Raw genomic sequence first — 16186 nt, 5'->3', positions numbered from 1 at the left:
TTCCCTTCTGGGGCCCGGCCAAAAAATTCTCTGTCTCTGTCCCAATTTTCCCCTCGGGAGGCGAGCCCTCATCCACCGGGGTTTCTTGGACAATATGTCAATCCAAACCTGAATATAAGGAATTTGGTCAGGATGCCCTGGGTGGCCGTATATGACATAATGGACCCGGTAGGCAGCGGTCAGATCAAAAGACCCTGCATCCAGCCACCCCTCCTGGAAAGTGGGCCACTCCTATTCACAGAATCGCTGTAAATCAAAAGCATTAACATTATAACTTTTAAATCTACCCCAGAACTTCAGTTTAATACAGTAAATTTACAACCTAGGTTAGAGCAACTGATAGACAGAAATCTTTATTAACTAAGTAGGCTGATTCCCCTTTAACAGTGAGCAAAAGACTCTGAGAAAAAATAATTCTTGCAGCTGCAAGAGGCTTTGAAGACTATTAAAGGGGCCAGCCCAACCGTTCAGCCAAGCGTATCAACAGAAAGCAGAATAAATCAAAGTAGCTTTTACTTTACACAGACCAGTAATGATTTACACTTTCTTAATAGACTAGCCCAGGCTGGAGCTGTATCTAGTCCTCCTTCTCTGTAGTAATTTGGCTAGTCCCAAACAAACAAACTTTGTCCCGACCCCATGATGATCGGTGGTGAGAGACAGACAAGGGAGGGGGTGACCTGTTTTCACAGATCCTCACGCAGATGCCCGCCTGGCCGCGTCCCTTGGGAGCTTAGATTCGTCGTAGCTAAGGTGCACCTGTATAAACCCCGGGCCTGGTCACCTCCACATGGGGGTGAGTCACCGTTATGCCATATGACAAATCGCGGAACCGCAGGTTGGGGCCCACTCGGACTCCGTAACCGAAGTCGTGGAGCCACATAAAGGAGAGGAGAGGGCAGGCCCCCTCCCTCCACACTCACACACTTTCACCAGACATTCACTCAGAGTTTAAACAATCCACCCAATTCCTAACAATTTCCCAATTCCTGTTGGAGCTCTATAGCTTCCCGGGAGGTGATCAAGCTCCCCTTCCACTCACCCGGAGTGGGCCTGACTGGTAGGGGATCGACGAAGATGACTGACCCTTTCCCATTTGACAAAGACAAAGACAACAAAGGACAAAGACAAAATAAATCAGCCAAATGCAACCCAAGGTTGCCCGGGACCTGCAGCTCACTCCTTGAAGTCCTGAAAATTTTCAAAAATCATTGCAGCAGGGTGTACACAGAAGCAGACAACTTTTTGACAATAAACACCAAGACAAACAAATACCAGACAGACAAACCCAGTGCAGCCTACAGCCGCACGAACCAGGGACCCCAGCCACCGTCTTGGCCGCGGGTCAGGACCAGGAGTACCGCTGCGTCCAGCCCTCCGTATAGGTCCTTCCATGGGACGTCCCAATTCCTGTTTAACGACCGGTCTTTACCTCTCTCGAGAGTCCAGGTGGCTCGGTTTCCGAATTGAAAGTTTTGGGTGGACTGGAGGCCTCCTTGGTAATCGTTCTCCACAGGTGTGGGGTATCTCGCTGAGTGCCCGGTGACAAGTGGGGGAGAGCCTCCTGCCTTGAATAGGGGGTCCCTCTCACCCCTGCTGGGGGAGAGCCTCCTGCCTTAAACAAGGGGTCCCTCTCACCCCTGCCGGGGGAGAGCCTCCTGCCTTGAATAGGGGGTCCCTCTCACCCCTGCTAGGGGAGAGCCTCCAGCCCTAAACAAGGGGTCCCTCTCCTCCCTGCCGGGTATCTCGCTGCAGGCCTCCAAATGTTATGGGTTGGCTCAACGAGATAGACCACTGACTCAGAATTGAAATTTAAGAGCCTTTTATTAAGCTGGCCAGCTGACCACAGCACCTATCTCCCCCTCTGGGAGATTCGGAGCATGTGGCAGAGATCAAGGGTGCAGCATGATCCTTTATAGCACAACAGTGTTACCTTAGAAGTTCATGGAAAGTTCATAAGCACAAAGGGGGAGTAAACAGAGTCACACCTGGCTGGAGCGTATCATAACACATTGTTTTTCTAAGACAATTTAGCAATTTTTCTTCTATGGTTCCTAACCCTGACACAATCCTCCATACGTCAGTCCCCCCTCCCAGCACATTCTGTAACATTCTGTAACCCTTCCATGCCGCAGTCCCTCACCCTAGCACACATGGAACAAACTGATGAATCTCAAAGGGATGTGGGAAGAGGGGAGGGCAGGAAGAGATTAACCAAAGATCTTATATGCATACTAGAGGCCCTATGCACAAATCTGTGCACTGGTGGGGTCCCTCGGCCTGGCCTGCGGGGATCAGGCCAAAACCAGCAGTCTGACATCCCCCAAGGGGTCCCAGATTGCAAGAGGGCGCAGGTCAGGCAGAGGGACCCCACCTGTGCACAAATCCATGCACTGGGCCTCTAGTTAATAAATGATCATACAAGAATACTTTGTGTTTTGTGTACTCACAACTGTAAACCTACTTTTGGCCCAAATTGTATTTCTAATGTTTAAAAGAACAAGGAATTTAGGGAGTTGTTATTGGTAAAACTAGGGAGCAAGACACATATATGCTTAAGTGAACATTAAATTTCTCTGTAAGGATAAACATAGAGCTCCAAGCAGGGATGGCGACCGGTGTACTGGCAAACCGTGGGGAGGGATGGGAGTGGGGCTTTCCTCTGTGCACCATTTTGTGCCTTTTGAATTTAAACCACATCAACAAATTGCCTATTCTGTTCCGGGGCGTGTGGCTCCCTTTTCTGTGACCGGCACGGGAAAGAGAGCTTGAACCGGTTCCTTCAAATGGAGATGTATCAGGGATTGAGAAAAATGAAAGACAGACACAAAATAGAAAGCAAAGCTGGGCCTGAGTGGGCTTCTGTCCTCTTCTGGCAGAGAGGCAGAAAGACCAAGTCCCAAAGCAGCGTGTTTATTTTATAGTCCCAATTCCCCAAAATACCAGGAGGTTTCACCAAAACTCAAGATAAGGGAAGTATTCCAGGTACTTGACTGAATTTACATAATAAAAACCCATCCCCCCCCCCTGCCCCCCGCACCTGGGCTTTGAAGAGTTGAGCTGAAGTCATTCTCACCTTTTGGCTAGAAATGCCCCCAAGGTAGGGTTATGCCCAAGCCTTGGGTTCAGTCAACATGACTTAAAGGAGAGCCATGGCACCTTCCCTGGCAGGGGACCCCCCACATATTCAAATACATTGTATCTTTTAAAAGAAAGAATAGTGGGAGGGTAAGTGGATGCAGGAAGTATAGGCAACAGCTCTGGTCTAGTTTGTTGTAAAGCTGGCAGAGTCCACCTCTTCCTAGCTCTGTGGCCCCGGGAAGTCAGTACATGTGTCTAAGTCTCCTGGATTATACCTGCCATTTAGAATTACCTTAAAGATAAACTAAGAATATATATATCAGGCACAGCACAGCAGTAGCATACAGGAAGGACTCGATAAATGATTGTTATTGTTATTGAATTATTATAATTCATGAGTCCATAAAACTGTTGAAAACTCCTAGAACCACTAGATGGCATCAGACTCAAATAAAGGGGTGCTCCTTTCACTTGCTGAACACCCAAAACAGGGGAGATGTTTGTTTTCCTTATTCCCTAGTCCTTTCCCTCACATCTCACAACTCCACGCTTCTCCTCTGCATTCACCGCTCCGGCTGAACAGGGCGGAGGAGGTAGAGGCTGTTCTGGGCTCCTAAGGTTCCGCCTTTCCTTTCATATCTTCCTTTGTAACGAGTGAAACATGACTGAGTGGGAAAGATACTGAAGGTCAGAGACAAGATGGGAAAACACATGGTGCTGGGGGCAGGCGGGGTGAGTGAAGAGAACTAGAACTCTGGGGCAAGCAACACTCCCTGTGGCTGCTGAACAGACCACACCGGTAGGGTTTGTCAGTCAAGACCGACTGCCTTGACTGTCAGGGAACATTCTTCTGTGTCCCGGACACAGGTGTACCTGGGAGTTTGTCCTGAGATAAATTTTGGGGGCAGCTTAAGACCCTCGTCCGCTGCAGCTTCCTGCACTGCCATCGGCGCCCAACTTTTCCTCCCAGCTCTATCGCTGCTGAGCTGTGGCTTCCGACCACTTTCCTTCCTGGGTTTACAGTATTATGGGTCTGTGGGTGCAGTTGTACTGAGGATACCACAGAATTTTAACAAATCGTCTTCTTCATGAGGGCTGGTTTCCACAGGCTGGGAGGTCCAGGAATTATAATTCCCATTGAATAAAGGCAGGAAGGACATTTGGCGGGCGGGGGAGGGAATCAGCTGGCCTGCGTCTCTCCAAAGCCGTGTTTCACCCTCACGACGTTCAGGAGCCCGAGCTGCGGCGCTGCGGGCGGGCAGCCAGGGTTCTTCTCACCCGCTGCCTAGTTTCCAGGCAGAACAGAATCCCCAGCAGAAGCCTGGCCAGCTCCCCGCCAGCGCTGGAAAGTACCTGCTGTTTCTGGGAATGTGAAAGCTTCTGCTTCCTAGAATAGGAGCCTTCACAGGTAGCCCCTCCCAGTAACCAGAAATGTGTGCAGCTTTGCATTTCATTGGTTGGTCAATGTAGGGAGGACCGAGAATGAGGACGGTGGAAACAGATTTGTTCACTTACCCAACAGACATTTAGTTTTGTCTACAATGACTCGAGCCCTGTGCCAGGTAGTAGATAAGAGCTTATTAGGACACATGGCCGAGTGTGGGCTCTGGAGTCAGGCCTGGATTCAAAGTCCGGCTCCACTGTGTAAGCTTCGGGAAGTTATTTCATCTCTTTGAGACTCGGTTTCCTCATCCATAAAATGGGGATAATAGTAGCCAACCTCATAGGACTGAGAATAAGGACTCAAAATGATAACACATGAAAAGCACCTAGCACAGTTCCTATTCACATTAAACACTATAAACAGCAGTTATCAATTTTTTATTAACATCGTTAATTATGGGACTGAGCTCTGCCCCTCCCTACCCTGGCTCCCAAAATATCAGACGCTGGTGGGAATGGGGAAGGATACAGAGGGGCAACCTCTGAAAATCTATGTCCGTTTGGCTACTGTAGCTCTCAAAGAGCAGATAAAAGACCAGCAGGATAGCCGGCAAAAGAGTAGCTGTGGTCACCTCTGGGAAGGGAAACAGAGGTCTGACTACTTCTCCATGTGAGTGTGTGCTGCTTGTAGCACAAGAAAAGTATTTTAAAATACATTTATTCTGCACAGTACAAGCTCAGCACCAGGCACTGCGCTGCTCTTCGCGGAAATAAGGTCGCTGGGCACAGACAGCAGCCCGCTCCGCAAGCAAAGGCACGCGTGGTCCAAACCTGCATCACGAGCCACCGGGGCTGCCGGGAGGTGCAGCCCAGGAGGCTCAGAGCGCGCTGCTCGTCCGAAGGCGGCCATGGGGGGCCAGTGCCGGGCCTCAGTCCTCCAAGCCCTCCAAGCCCTCCAGCTGCTGCGCCAGGCGGGAATAGAGGTCCTGGCCGGCCTGGAGCTGCTCGCGCTCCAGCAGCTGCCCCTGCCGCAGCACCAGCACCTGGTCGGCGCGCTGCACCGTCTGCAGCCTGTGAGCGATCACCAGCACCGTGCGGTCCCTGCGGCAGCGCCAGTCCTGCAGCTGCAGGGGTCACACAGCCTCAGGACGGGCGCCACACCCCCGGCCCGCCCCTCCGGTTTAGGGTACAGACGGCGAGAAACCCAGGAGGCAGGAAAGGGCCCACAATGGGCTGCATTGCCCTTCTCAGCCACAGGCCGCAGCGGGGCTGCCCCCAACACCACATGCCCCATCCTCTCCTCCCCCCAGCTTCTCCACTCCCCCCACCCCCCCACACGCACAAGAAGACACAGGTGCTCCGTCCACGGGGAGCCCTGCCCCGCCAGGCCCGCCGCCCCGCACTCACCGCCTGTTCGCACTGCACGTCCAGGGCGCTGGTAGCCTCGTCCAGGATGAGCACGCGAGGGTCCCGCACGAGGGCCCGGGCAATGGCCAGACGCTGTTTCTGCCCCACGGCCAGCAGGTTCCCCTTCTCCCCTACGTCTGAGAGGCCACGAAACACCCGTCTTCACCTACAAGTGGCCACGACCCCCTCCCACAAGCAGGGACGGGGCACAGCTGGTGTTTCCCTGGCAGGCGAGGAGCCCTGGGTAAGGGCGGGGTGGGTGGCACCCGCTGGGCTGCCCCGGAGCGCCTGGTGCTGGGAGGGGTAGTGGGGGCCCAGGGGAGGGCGAGGGAGCAGAGACCGTGGGGTTACAGGGGCACCGCCCTCGCCCAAAAGTAAGCTCCCGCTTCTCCGGGCGGAGGTACCTGTATGTAGTCCGTGCGCCATTTCCTTTATGAACTCGTCCGCCTGGGCCGCCCGGGCAGCCGCCATCACCTCCTCGTCGCTGCAGCGCTGCAGCCCGTAGGCGATGTTGTCCCTCACGGAGCCCGAGAACAGCACCGGCTCCTGCCCGACCACAGCCACCTGCGCGGAGGGAGCGGGGGACTTGGCGCGTCGCGGGGTCCTCGCCCCCCCCCCCAGTGTCCCCATGACCCCGTGCCCGCTGCACCTGCCCCCCCTCCGGCTCCTGCCCTTCCTCCCACACACCTGCCTGTGCAGGTAGCGGTGCTCGTACTGGGCGAGGGGCTCCCCGTCCAGCAGCAGCGCCCCCGCCGTGGGCTGGTACAGGTTCTGCAGCAGGGCGGCCACGGTGCTCTTCCCAGAGCCGTTGGGCCCCACCAACGCCGTCATCTGGCCCGGGCGCAGCGTGAACGTCAGCCCCTGGAAGAGCAGGAGACTAAGGCGCCGCTCCTCCCACCGGCCCTTCTTTCCATTAGAGCGGGCGGGCCCCTCCGCAGCGGATCCAGTCTGAGGCCTGGTCACGCCTGGCACCGGGCAGGGCGCCGTCCCTCCCGCCCGCGCACCTTGAGCACCGGCTGGTCCGGGCGGTGGGGGTACGCGAAGCAGACGTCCCGGAACTCCACCAGGCCCCGCAGCGTGGGCGGCTCCAGGGTCCCCGGCGGAGGCAGGTTCGGCCGTCGGTCCAGGTAGCGGAAAACCTTCTCGGCGGCGCCCACGTTGCTCAGCATATCCCCGCACATGTACACCAGGGTCTGGGAGACAGGAGGGCAGGGTCAGCCCCCCAGAAACCGGCCTCCGGCTGTGCACGCCGCTCTGCCATGTCCACCCCGCCCCCCGCCCCTCCCACACACACACTCCCCTCGTCCAGAAAAGGGTCCGCCTTTAAAGGTGCGCTCCGGCTGGTGGCTGGTCTACAAGCAGCACCACTGCCCCCTGTTCCAGCTGCTCTGCACCGCGGGCCGCATCCCCACCCCCACCCCCGCCCCCCCCACCCCCGCCCTCCCGCTCCCCCCCCTTCCCCGTCCCGCAGGGCCGCTCCTAGTCCCGCTGCGGGCTGTGCTGGTGCACAGGGACCTGCCCAGGAGACAGGGACGTCCTTAGGGGGCACTGTGCCCACCGTGGCGCCTCCCACAGTTCTCCACACACAAAATGTTCAACAAATGTCTAGGGAATTTACAAAATAAAGCCCAAGATTAAGTGACGAGCTATTTTTGAAGCCTGGTAAATCCAGGGAAAGAGCTAAATGCTCCTTCTGCCTTTTCTAGTCCAACAAGCGGTGGAGGGGAGTGTGTCCAGCGGGCAGGGAACGGGATGGCAATGTCAGAGCCCGTGGCTGATGCCACCACAGCTCCATCCGAGAGAGGGGATGCAATGCACGCACACATTACATGTATGAGGCAAGCCCAGGCAGCACTGACTGTATTTGGTGAATTTCAGGAATCATCGTTAATTTTTCAGGTGTGATAATGGCTTTGTGGTTACATATATAACCAAGCTATGTCAGTCGGGCTATATTTTTAAACTTTATATTTTAGAAATACAATTGAAATATTTACATATGAAATTATATCTGGGATTTTCTTCAAAATACTATGGGTGGGGAGGAGGGGAGAGTGCAGGTGAAACAAGGTGGGCATGACCTGATCCTTGTTAAAGTGGGTGATGGGTACATGCGGTTCATTATAGTCTGTCCTGGGTGGTGTGTGTGTGTGGGGGGGGGGGGGGGGTTATGTTTTAAATTCCTCATAACACAATGAGCTGGGCTTTAGTTTTGTCTTGTGTTTTTAAGGAGAACCAATAAATCCCAAGGCCCAGAGGCCAGAGAGAAAAACAGAGGGACGGAGAGAGCATGCGCGGCTGCTGACGCACCTGCACGTGGTGGCCCAAGTCCTCCTGGAAGAGCAGAAAGGAGAGCAGCCCGCCCCGCGTGAGGTCCCCGGCCAGGATCTGCTGCAGCCCGCAGCTCAGCATCAGCACCTGCATCGCCAAGTGCAGCATCTGGGAGGGAGAAGGAAGGCGGGGCTGAGACAGACGCCTCCCTTCCCTCCCGTCCCAGCCCCGCCCCCAGGCCACTCGGCCGGCTCACCCTCCGGAAGAGCAGATAGAGGGCCCTTTCCAGGTCTCGTTGCCACCACAGCTTCCGGCACCGTTCCAGGGCCTCCTCGTAGCGACAGGCCTCGTGCTCCTCAGCCCCAAAACTGCGCACGGTCTTCAGCCCCCCTACTGCCTCCCGCACCACCTGCCCCGCCTGCGCCACCGCGTCCTGGATCTCCAGAAGCACCGCCTGGAAACGCGGGAGGAGATGCGGGGGTTCGCGCGCTGTGGCAGCGTCCCAGCCCCAGGCTGCCAGGCTGCCCAGGAACACGAGCTGACCTCTTTCCCTCTCCCTACATTTCCCGGAGGAAACGCGCAGGAGGGAGGGAACAAGGGAGCAGGCACTGTCCTGCTGGTGAGTGAGGGGGGCACACACTACTTTTCCCTTCATTTGAGCTCACTCGCACGCCCTGTGTCTCGACAAGAGAGTGGGGGTCATTTCCCAAGGAGCCACAGCTACTTTACAGAAGGTGGAGATGTAACAACATGGACCAGAGACCAACTAGGGGTGTGGCTCAGTGGTTTAAAGGAGAAAAATTCTGACACATGCTACCACATGGATGAACCCCGAGGACGTCATGCTACATTAAGTAAGCCAGTCACGAAAAGACAAACACTGTATGAACCCATTTATAGGATACCTCAGTAATCAATCCATAGACAGGAAGTACAATGGTGGTTGCCAGGAGCCAGGGGGAGGGAGGGATGGGGATTTATTGTTTAATGGGCTGGAGTTTCCGTTTGAAAAGAGCTCTGCAGGGTGCAGTGCTGATGGTTGTGAGACAGGCCATGAGCCAGGTCAAGTGGAATCGGGAAACTGAGGCAGAGAGCTGGACACGCTGCAGAGCAATTTCCAGCAGATGCAGAAGGTCCCCTCCCTAGAGACAGCATCTAGGCCTCAGCTGTATTTCAGCTGCAGGCTCACAAAGGCAGCAAAGCCAGGTGGGCAAAGCCAGGACCAGCTGCGATGACTGACGGCCCCCTGCCCTGGCACTGACCCGTTGGTGGAGACCATGGCCCTGAAGGAGCCCACCTAGAAAACTGATGAGTATTCTGCTGAACCGCACCCCAAACCCCAACACCTCCCCTAAGATTCCTGCCTGTGAGAAGATAAAGCCTCAAGACAAAGGACCCAGCGTGGGCTCTCCCTCTGGGAGCAGCCCCTCCATACCCTTTCCCCTCTTCTTCCCCCCATAGGCGTGCACCTCCTAAACCCTAAAGGACCCCACAAGGCTTGCAACCAGGGGAGCATTGGGCAGCGGCAGCTCGTCCCAGGCTAATCCCCTGAACCTGCCCCCAAGACCCCTTTTCTCTGACTCCCCAGAGAGCTAGGGCAGCCCAGCCTGGGCTCTCCTGTAGCTTCTTCTAGGCCCTTCCCTGTTTTACGCCCGAAGCTATAATAAACATTTCCTCATAGTCACCTGGACTCATGTTGTAAAATTTTCCTGCACAAAGTCAAGAACCCACACACTCCTGGCCAGCCCTAGGCAGACCCACTTGGGGCCAGGTCCCCTTTCTGGAAACGGTGGTACAACAGTGTGAATGTGTCTAATGCCACCGAAATGGCATTTAAAATGGTGTACAATGGTAATTTTTATGTGATGCATATTTACAATTTTTGTAAAAGAGAGGAGATGGGGCTAACATGACCGCACATTCTACCTGCTCTACACCCCTGCTGATTATAAGGGGGAAGCGCTGCCTAAACCCTCTCAGGTGGCAGTTTTAATCTTTTGTGGGGAAGGTATGTGCACACTCCTCTAAGACTCTGATGAAAATTACCCTCTCCTCAGAAAAATGTGCCTTCCCTCCATCCTTCTCTTTCTCCTCCACCTCCCCGCCACACACACACACACACGCACGCACGCACGCACGCACGCACACGCTTACAGTCCCAGGGTTCATGGACCTTCTGGAGCTGCCAGAACTGCTGCCCTGAGGGCTGAGAAGAGACCTCTAGGACTGGTTCTTCCCTAACTGCCACGCATACCTGATGGCGGCCATTGTACACCTTTTCAGCCGCTATGGTGAGAGGCACCTCGAACAGAGACAAGAGGGTGAGTCGAGGCGACAGGTTGAGCATGAAGCTGTACAGTCCCACCACTTTCACCAGGCTCCGCAGGAGCACGTTGGCATTAAGAGGAAGCCAGGAACTCATTAGTTTGGTGTCCGAGTTCAGCCTCGAGTTCAGCTCCCCTGGGAGGACAGAGCAGGTGAGGAAGCCCTGCGCAATGTAGACCCAGCAACTGCCCCTGACCCTCCCCACTGACACAGCCGCTCCTCTGAGCACCTCCTCCATGTGCAGGCCAGGGGACAGGCTGTGTGCGGTGGAGGGGAAGCCCACACCTGGACTCCAGGCCCCAGCTGCCTTAGTCTCCTGGACGCCAGGCCTCACCTGTCTTAGTCTCCTGGACGCCAGGCCTCACCTGTCTTAGCCTCCTGGACGCCAGGCCTCACCTGTCTTAGTCTCCTGGACGCCAGGCCTCACCTGTCTTAGCCTCCTGGACGCCAGGCCTCACCTGTCTTAGTCTCCTGGACGCCAGGCCTCACCTGTCTTAGCCTCCTGGACACCAGGCCTCACCTGTCTTAGTCTCCTGGAAGAAACTCAGGTCCTGGTGCAGAAGGGAGGAGAAGAGCTGCTCCCGGATCCGCAAGTTGATCCTGGACATGGTGAAGAGGAAGCAGCCTCCTCGGCAGCCTGCGGACAGCGAGCTGCGGGGACGGAGAAGGAGGGAGGGAATGAGTGAGGGAAACAAAGGAGAAAGCACAGAATGAAAAGAAATGCAAAGTTGGGGGAAGTATACCAGGACAGGCAGAAAAGAAATGAACCAGACAAGGACAGTGGCAAGGGGGGCAGAAATAAGCAGAGGACAAGGGAAAAAAGGCCTGGTGAGCAATACTCAGAACAAAATCCTAACTCGTACAAATTCACCAGTATTTATGCCAGACGCAAGGGAAGAATACAATAGAAGTGAGAAGATATTGTAAGTAGAGGTCGGCTGTGGCTGCCTGGCCTCCCCCAGCTATCCCTCCAGGCTTCCCCTCGGTCTCAGCCTCCTTTCTCCCCACCCCAAAGTCCTTCCTCCTCACCCTGGGTACTTCTCTGTGGGAACCACCCCCTCAAGTCCCTGAGCCCTATCTTGTTGTTCCCCACTCTAGGGGCCCTGGAGTTAGACAACTCTTAGACCAACCAGATATCTTTTTTTTTTTTTTTTTTTTTTGTCCAGCAAAGGTTTTTTTGTTTGTTTTTTTTAATTAAATCTTTATTGTTCAGATTATTACATTTGTTCCTCTTTTTTCCCCCCCATAACTCCCCTCCTCCCAGTTCCCGCCCCACCCTCCGCCCTCACTCCCCACCCACTGTCCTCATCCATAGGTGCACGATTTTTGTTCAGTCTCTTCCCGCATCTCCCACACCCCTTTCCCCCTCAAGAATAAATAGTCAGTCCATTCCCTTTCTATGTCCCTGATTCTATTATGATACCAGATTATTTATTCACTTGATTCTTAGATTCACTTGTTGATAGATGCATGTTTGTTGTTCATAATTTGTATCTTTACCTTTTTCTTCTTCCTCTTCTTAAAGGATACCTTTCAGCATTTCATACATTACTGGTTTGGTGGTGATGAACTCCTTTAGCTTTTCCTTATCTGTGAAGCTCTTTATCTGACCTTCAATTCTGAATGATAGCTTTGCTGGATAAAGTAATCTTGGTTGTAGGTTCTTGGTATTCATCACTTTGAATATTTCTTTTTTTTTTTAATTAAATCTTTATTGTTCAGATTATTACATTTGTTCCTTTTTTTTCCCCCCCCATAACTCCCCTCCTCCCAGTTCCCGCCCCACCCTCCGCCCTCACTCCCCACCCACTGTCCTCATCCATAGGTACACGATTTTTGTCCAGTCTCTTCCCACATCTCCCACACCCCTTTCCCCCCCAAGAATAGTCAGTCCATTCCCTTTCTATGTCCCTGATTCTATTATAATCAACAGTTCATTCTGTTCATCAGATTATTTATTCACTTGATTCTTAGATTCACTTGTTGATAGATGCATATTTGTTGTTCATAATTTGTATCTTTACCTTTTTCTTCCTCTTCCTCTTCTTAAAGGATACCTTTCAGCATTTCATATAATCCTGGTTTGGTGGTGATGAACTCCTTTAGCTTTTCCTTATCTGTGAAGCTCTTTATCTGACCTTCAATTCTGAATGATAGCTTTGCTGGATAAAGTAATCTTGGTTGTAGGTTCTTGCTATTCATCACTTTGAATATTTCTTGCCACTCCCTTCTGGCCTGCAAAGTTTCTGTTGAGAAATCAGCTGACAGTCGTATGGGTATTCCCTTGTAGGTAACTGAGTTTCTTTCTCTTGCTGTTTTTAAGATTCTCTCTTTATCTTTTGCTCTTGGCATTTTAATGATGATGTGTCTTGGTGTGGTCCTCTTTGGATTCCTTTTGTTTGGGGTTCTCCGCGCTTCTTGGACCTGTAAGTCCATTTCTTTCACCAGGTGGGGGAAGTTTTCTGTCATTATTTCTTCAAATAGGTTTTCAATATCTTGCTCTCTCTCATCTTCTGGCACCCCTATAATTCTGATGTTGGTACGCTTGAAGCTGTCCCAGAGGCTCCTTACACTATCCTCGCATTTTTGGATTCTTTTTTCATTTTGCTTTTCCGGTTGGATGTTTTTTGCTTCCTCGCATTTCAAATCATTGACTTGATTCTTGCGCTCCTCTGGTCTGCTGTCGGGCGTCTGTATAATATTCGTTATTTCAGTCTGTGTGTGCTTAATTTCTAGTTGGTTCCCCAATATAAGATCGAGGGTCTTATTAGTTTTCGTGTAGATCTCATTAAGTTTATCGGCAGCTTCTAAACAGTTCTTGAGAGACCTTAAAAGTGTGGTTCTGAACTCTATTTCTTCCATTGACAATTTTGTCCTGTTTCTTTGTCTCCGCATTTTGTTATGTTTCCTTGGTGCACCCCCTAGTGGTCTTTGTTCGAAGTCTTATAGTTAAATCTCGATTGCTGTAGCTAATTCCAGGGAGGGTTTGACCTCCAGGCCAAGTGGCTATCCCAACCAGATATCTTATATGATAAAAGGCTAATATGCAATTTGTCCCCTCAGGAGTTCCACCCACCGGGAGTTCAACTGCTCACTATGACGTGCACTGACCACCAGGGGGCGGCACAGAACGAAGGAAGGCCCTGGCCAGCATCCGGAAGGCTCTGATCAGCACTGATCACCGGCCAGGCCTAGGGACCCTACCTGCATTAATTTCGTGCACCAGGCCTCTAGTTTACAATAAAATGTGAAGGGGAAATGTGAAAGCATGGAAGCGGGTATTTTGCAAAATATGGGTTTCTCAAACAAATCTAGTACCAGGTTTGGGAGGCTGTCAGTCACAAAATGATGAGGGTTTGGACTTTGATCACAGTGAGAACAGAGAGAAAAGAGCCATAGGAGAAACACTGTGAAAGCAGAAAACGACACGGCTAGTTCTGAACACGAGGAAGGCATCCCTGGCGCTGATGCTGGAGCCCAGGGGACTGATGCTTTCAGGCAGGGGAACAAGACCTGGGGGGAGGGGGAGGTATCTGGACCCCGGGTATGCGGAGTGTGAGATGAGAGTGGGCTGTCCACGCCAAAGGTCGAGGGGGCAACTGGATTACACGGCTGGAGCTGGACACGGAAACGCGGATCTTGGAGACGCCTACAGAGATGCACTGAGTCAGCTCAGTGGGGAGAATGTTCTTAAAGATCAAAGGCCTGAGTGAGGAGGAAAGTTCATACTTAAGGGTCCAGAGGAGGGACGTCTCCAGAATGGCCTGGAAGGGAAAGAGAGTTCATAAAAGCTAACTCGAGAAAGAGATCAATAATGAGAGATTGTTAATGCCGAGTGCTACAGAAGCAAAGAGAATTGATGACCGTTTGGTTTTTTTTAAGTTTGATTTTAAAAAAACACACACCACTTTTAAGAAATCGGTTTCAGCAAAAAGAAGCAAGAATGGAATGAAGACATATGAAGAAGTGGTTTCTGGGCTACCAGGTACGAGGGTGAGCAGAGTGAGCAACTCCTTCACTGTGTGCCCTCGGTGCCTCGCCCACCTCATCCTACCCATCCTAGCCCCGCCCTAGGAAGGGAGGTAGGGAGGTAGGTAGGTGGCTGACAGCAGACTCCTGGGTATGTCTAAAAAGAGAGGGGAAAGCCATGAAGTGGGAAACAGAAAAGGTGCTGGAAAGAGGAGTGACAAGGGGCAGGGTAAGATCTTCAGAGGCGAGTGGGGAAGGGTCAGGGAGAAATGCCCGCCCTGACAAGGGGTAACTTGGGAAACAAACTTGAGGTGGGAGGGAGAAGACAAAGGAGAAGAAGAATTTAATGAGATGAAAATGTTGAGGGGCCACTGAGACACTGCACTGTGTCCTGCATTCGCTGTCTTTGTGCTGTGATGATGTAATATAAACTTTGAAGATGGTGGCAAGAATGGCGGGATGCGGGAATGAACGGACGCATGAAGTAGAACGGCGGGTAAGAAGGCGCACGCACGCTTCAGTTTGAGTAAGTGCCAGTTAGGACTGCGAGGGGCCCTGTTGGGGCTTAGCACATGGACCGTCGGCCATCACCTACCTCCCAAAGGAGAAAAGACACATGAAAAAGATGGCGCTGGCGAAGGCTTCGGGGTCAAAATCGCCTCCCAGGATGTCGATCACACGGCCAGAGTAATACGGGATTAACATCTCCCCTGGAACCAGGCAGGGTGAGTCAGGACGGTGAGGGGCCAGGGCCTTTCCCACCGCCAACCCCCAGAGCCTGCCTGACTCACCCAGCACGGCCACCACGAGGAAGAAGAAGGCGGCGGCGAGGAAGGGCAGGTCCGGCCTGGAGAGCTTCAGCAGCCGCCACATCAGGGCTTGGCTCTGCCCCTGGCCCTGCTCCCTCTCGGGGGCCCCGGGGGGGCTGAGCACGGCCCACACCGCCCAGCTGAGCGCCGCAGCCCCGTACCCCGCCAGCAGCCAGCTCCACGGGGCTGCAGCCACGCTGGCTGGGGGCGCGCTCAAGGCCCCTGGGCTCAGCGCCCTCAGGGAGAGGAACAGAGGGGGCGCCAGGCAGAGCGCGGGCAGCAGTGTCCCGGCCGGTGCCAGCAGCCCCCCCAGCTTCAGCAGACACCACAGCCCTCCAAGCCGCAGGGTCCCCTCCAGCCACAGGCCCAGAAGCCCCCGGGGGAGCAGAGCGTCCAGGGTGCCCTGGAGCAGCCGGAGCACAGCCCAGTCCGCCAGCAGCAGGGAGGCCCAGAGCCTCAGGTCGGGGAGCCCCATGGTGTGCCTGCGCGACGGAGGGAGAGAATTAGGGAGCTGGAGTCCCCACCCTGTCCCTCCCCTCCCCACCCCGCCGACGGACCCCAAAAGCTCCTGGGTGCGCGCGTCCGTGTCGGGGCATCTCTCCCCCGACAGAAGGCAGCAGGGAGCCTGGCCGGGGCCTTCATCCTTAAAAGCCCCGCGACCCCTGCCCTGCCCCCGCACCCTCGGGTCCAGGGGGCAAGAAGCAGGGGCGCAGGGGACCGGCAGGCTGGGCGGCGTCCCTGGTAGCGCTGCGGGTGCCCCCCCGCACGGACTCACCGGCCTGCAGCTCCGGAGGTCTCCCGGTGAGATGCTGAAGGCTGAGCTCGGAAACCGCTCCCGCACCTCTGCCTAGCTTCCTTTCGGTCCGCCCTCCCCACCCCCAGCCCCCAGGTCCCAGGTCCCAGGATGTCCCCGCTACAGCTTTCGCTTTCGCTTCCTGGCC

At 54.0% G+C, this 16186-nt stretch overlaps 1 protein-coding gene across 1 annotated transcript; it reads right to left on the bottom strand.

Moving 5' to 3' along the window:
- Positions 1–4893: 4893 nt before the first annotated feature.
- On the bottom strand, positions 4894–16151 carry TAP2 (transporter 2, ATP binding cassette subfamily B member). The gene is made up of 12 exons (XM_059702043.1): positions 16021–16151; positions 15228–15727; positions 15032–15146; positions 10988–11118; positions 10397–10602; positions 8399–8596; positions 8182–8310; positions 6876–7064; positions 6559–6732; positions 6276–6435; positions 5872–6008; positions 4894–5588 (listed from the first exon to the last, which is right to left on the bottom strand). Exons 2-12 carry the CDS (start codon positions 15718–15720, stop codon positions 5394–5396), a joined length of 2127 nt encoding a protein of 708 aa, XP_059558026.1. The 5' UTR covers positions 15721–15727; positions 16021–16151; the 3' UTR covers positions 4894–5393.
- Between the last annotated feature and the right edge of the window lie 35 nt (positions 16152–16186).

Source organism: Myotis daubentonii, chromosome 6 (genome assembly GCF_963259705.1).
Source record: "Myotis daubentonii chromosome 6, mMyoDau2.1, whole genome shotgun sequence".
Classification (NCBI taxonomy): Eukaryota; Metazoa; Chordata; class Mammalia; order Chiroptera; family Vespertilionidae; genus Myotis; species Myotis daubentonii.
The sequence above is the reverse complement of the archived record's forward strand: the minus strand, read 5'-3'. Positions and strand labels throughout refer to the sequence as shown.

Coding starts and splice junctions, on each gene's coding strand:
- TAP2 (XM_059702043.1), bottom strand. CDS start 15,720: ATGGGGCTCCCCGACCTGAGGCTCTGGGCCTCCCTGCTGCTGGCGGAC. Junction 11,119..15,031: donor TGTCTTTTCTCCTTTGGGAG/GTAGGTGATGGC, acceptor CCGTCCCCGCAG/CTCGCTGTCCGCAGGCTGCC. Junction 10,603..10,987: donor CTTCCAGGAGACTAAGACAG/GTGAGGCCTGGT, acceptor CTGTCCTCCCAG/GGGAGCTGAACTCGAGGCTG.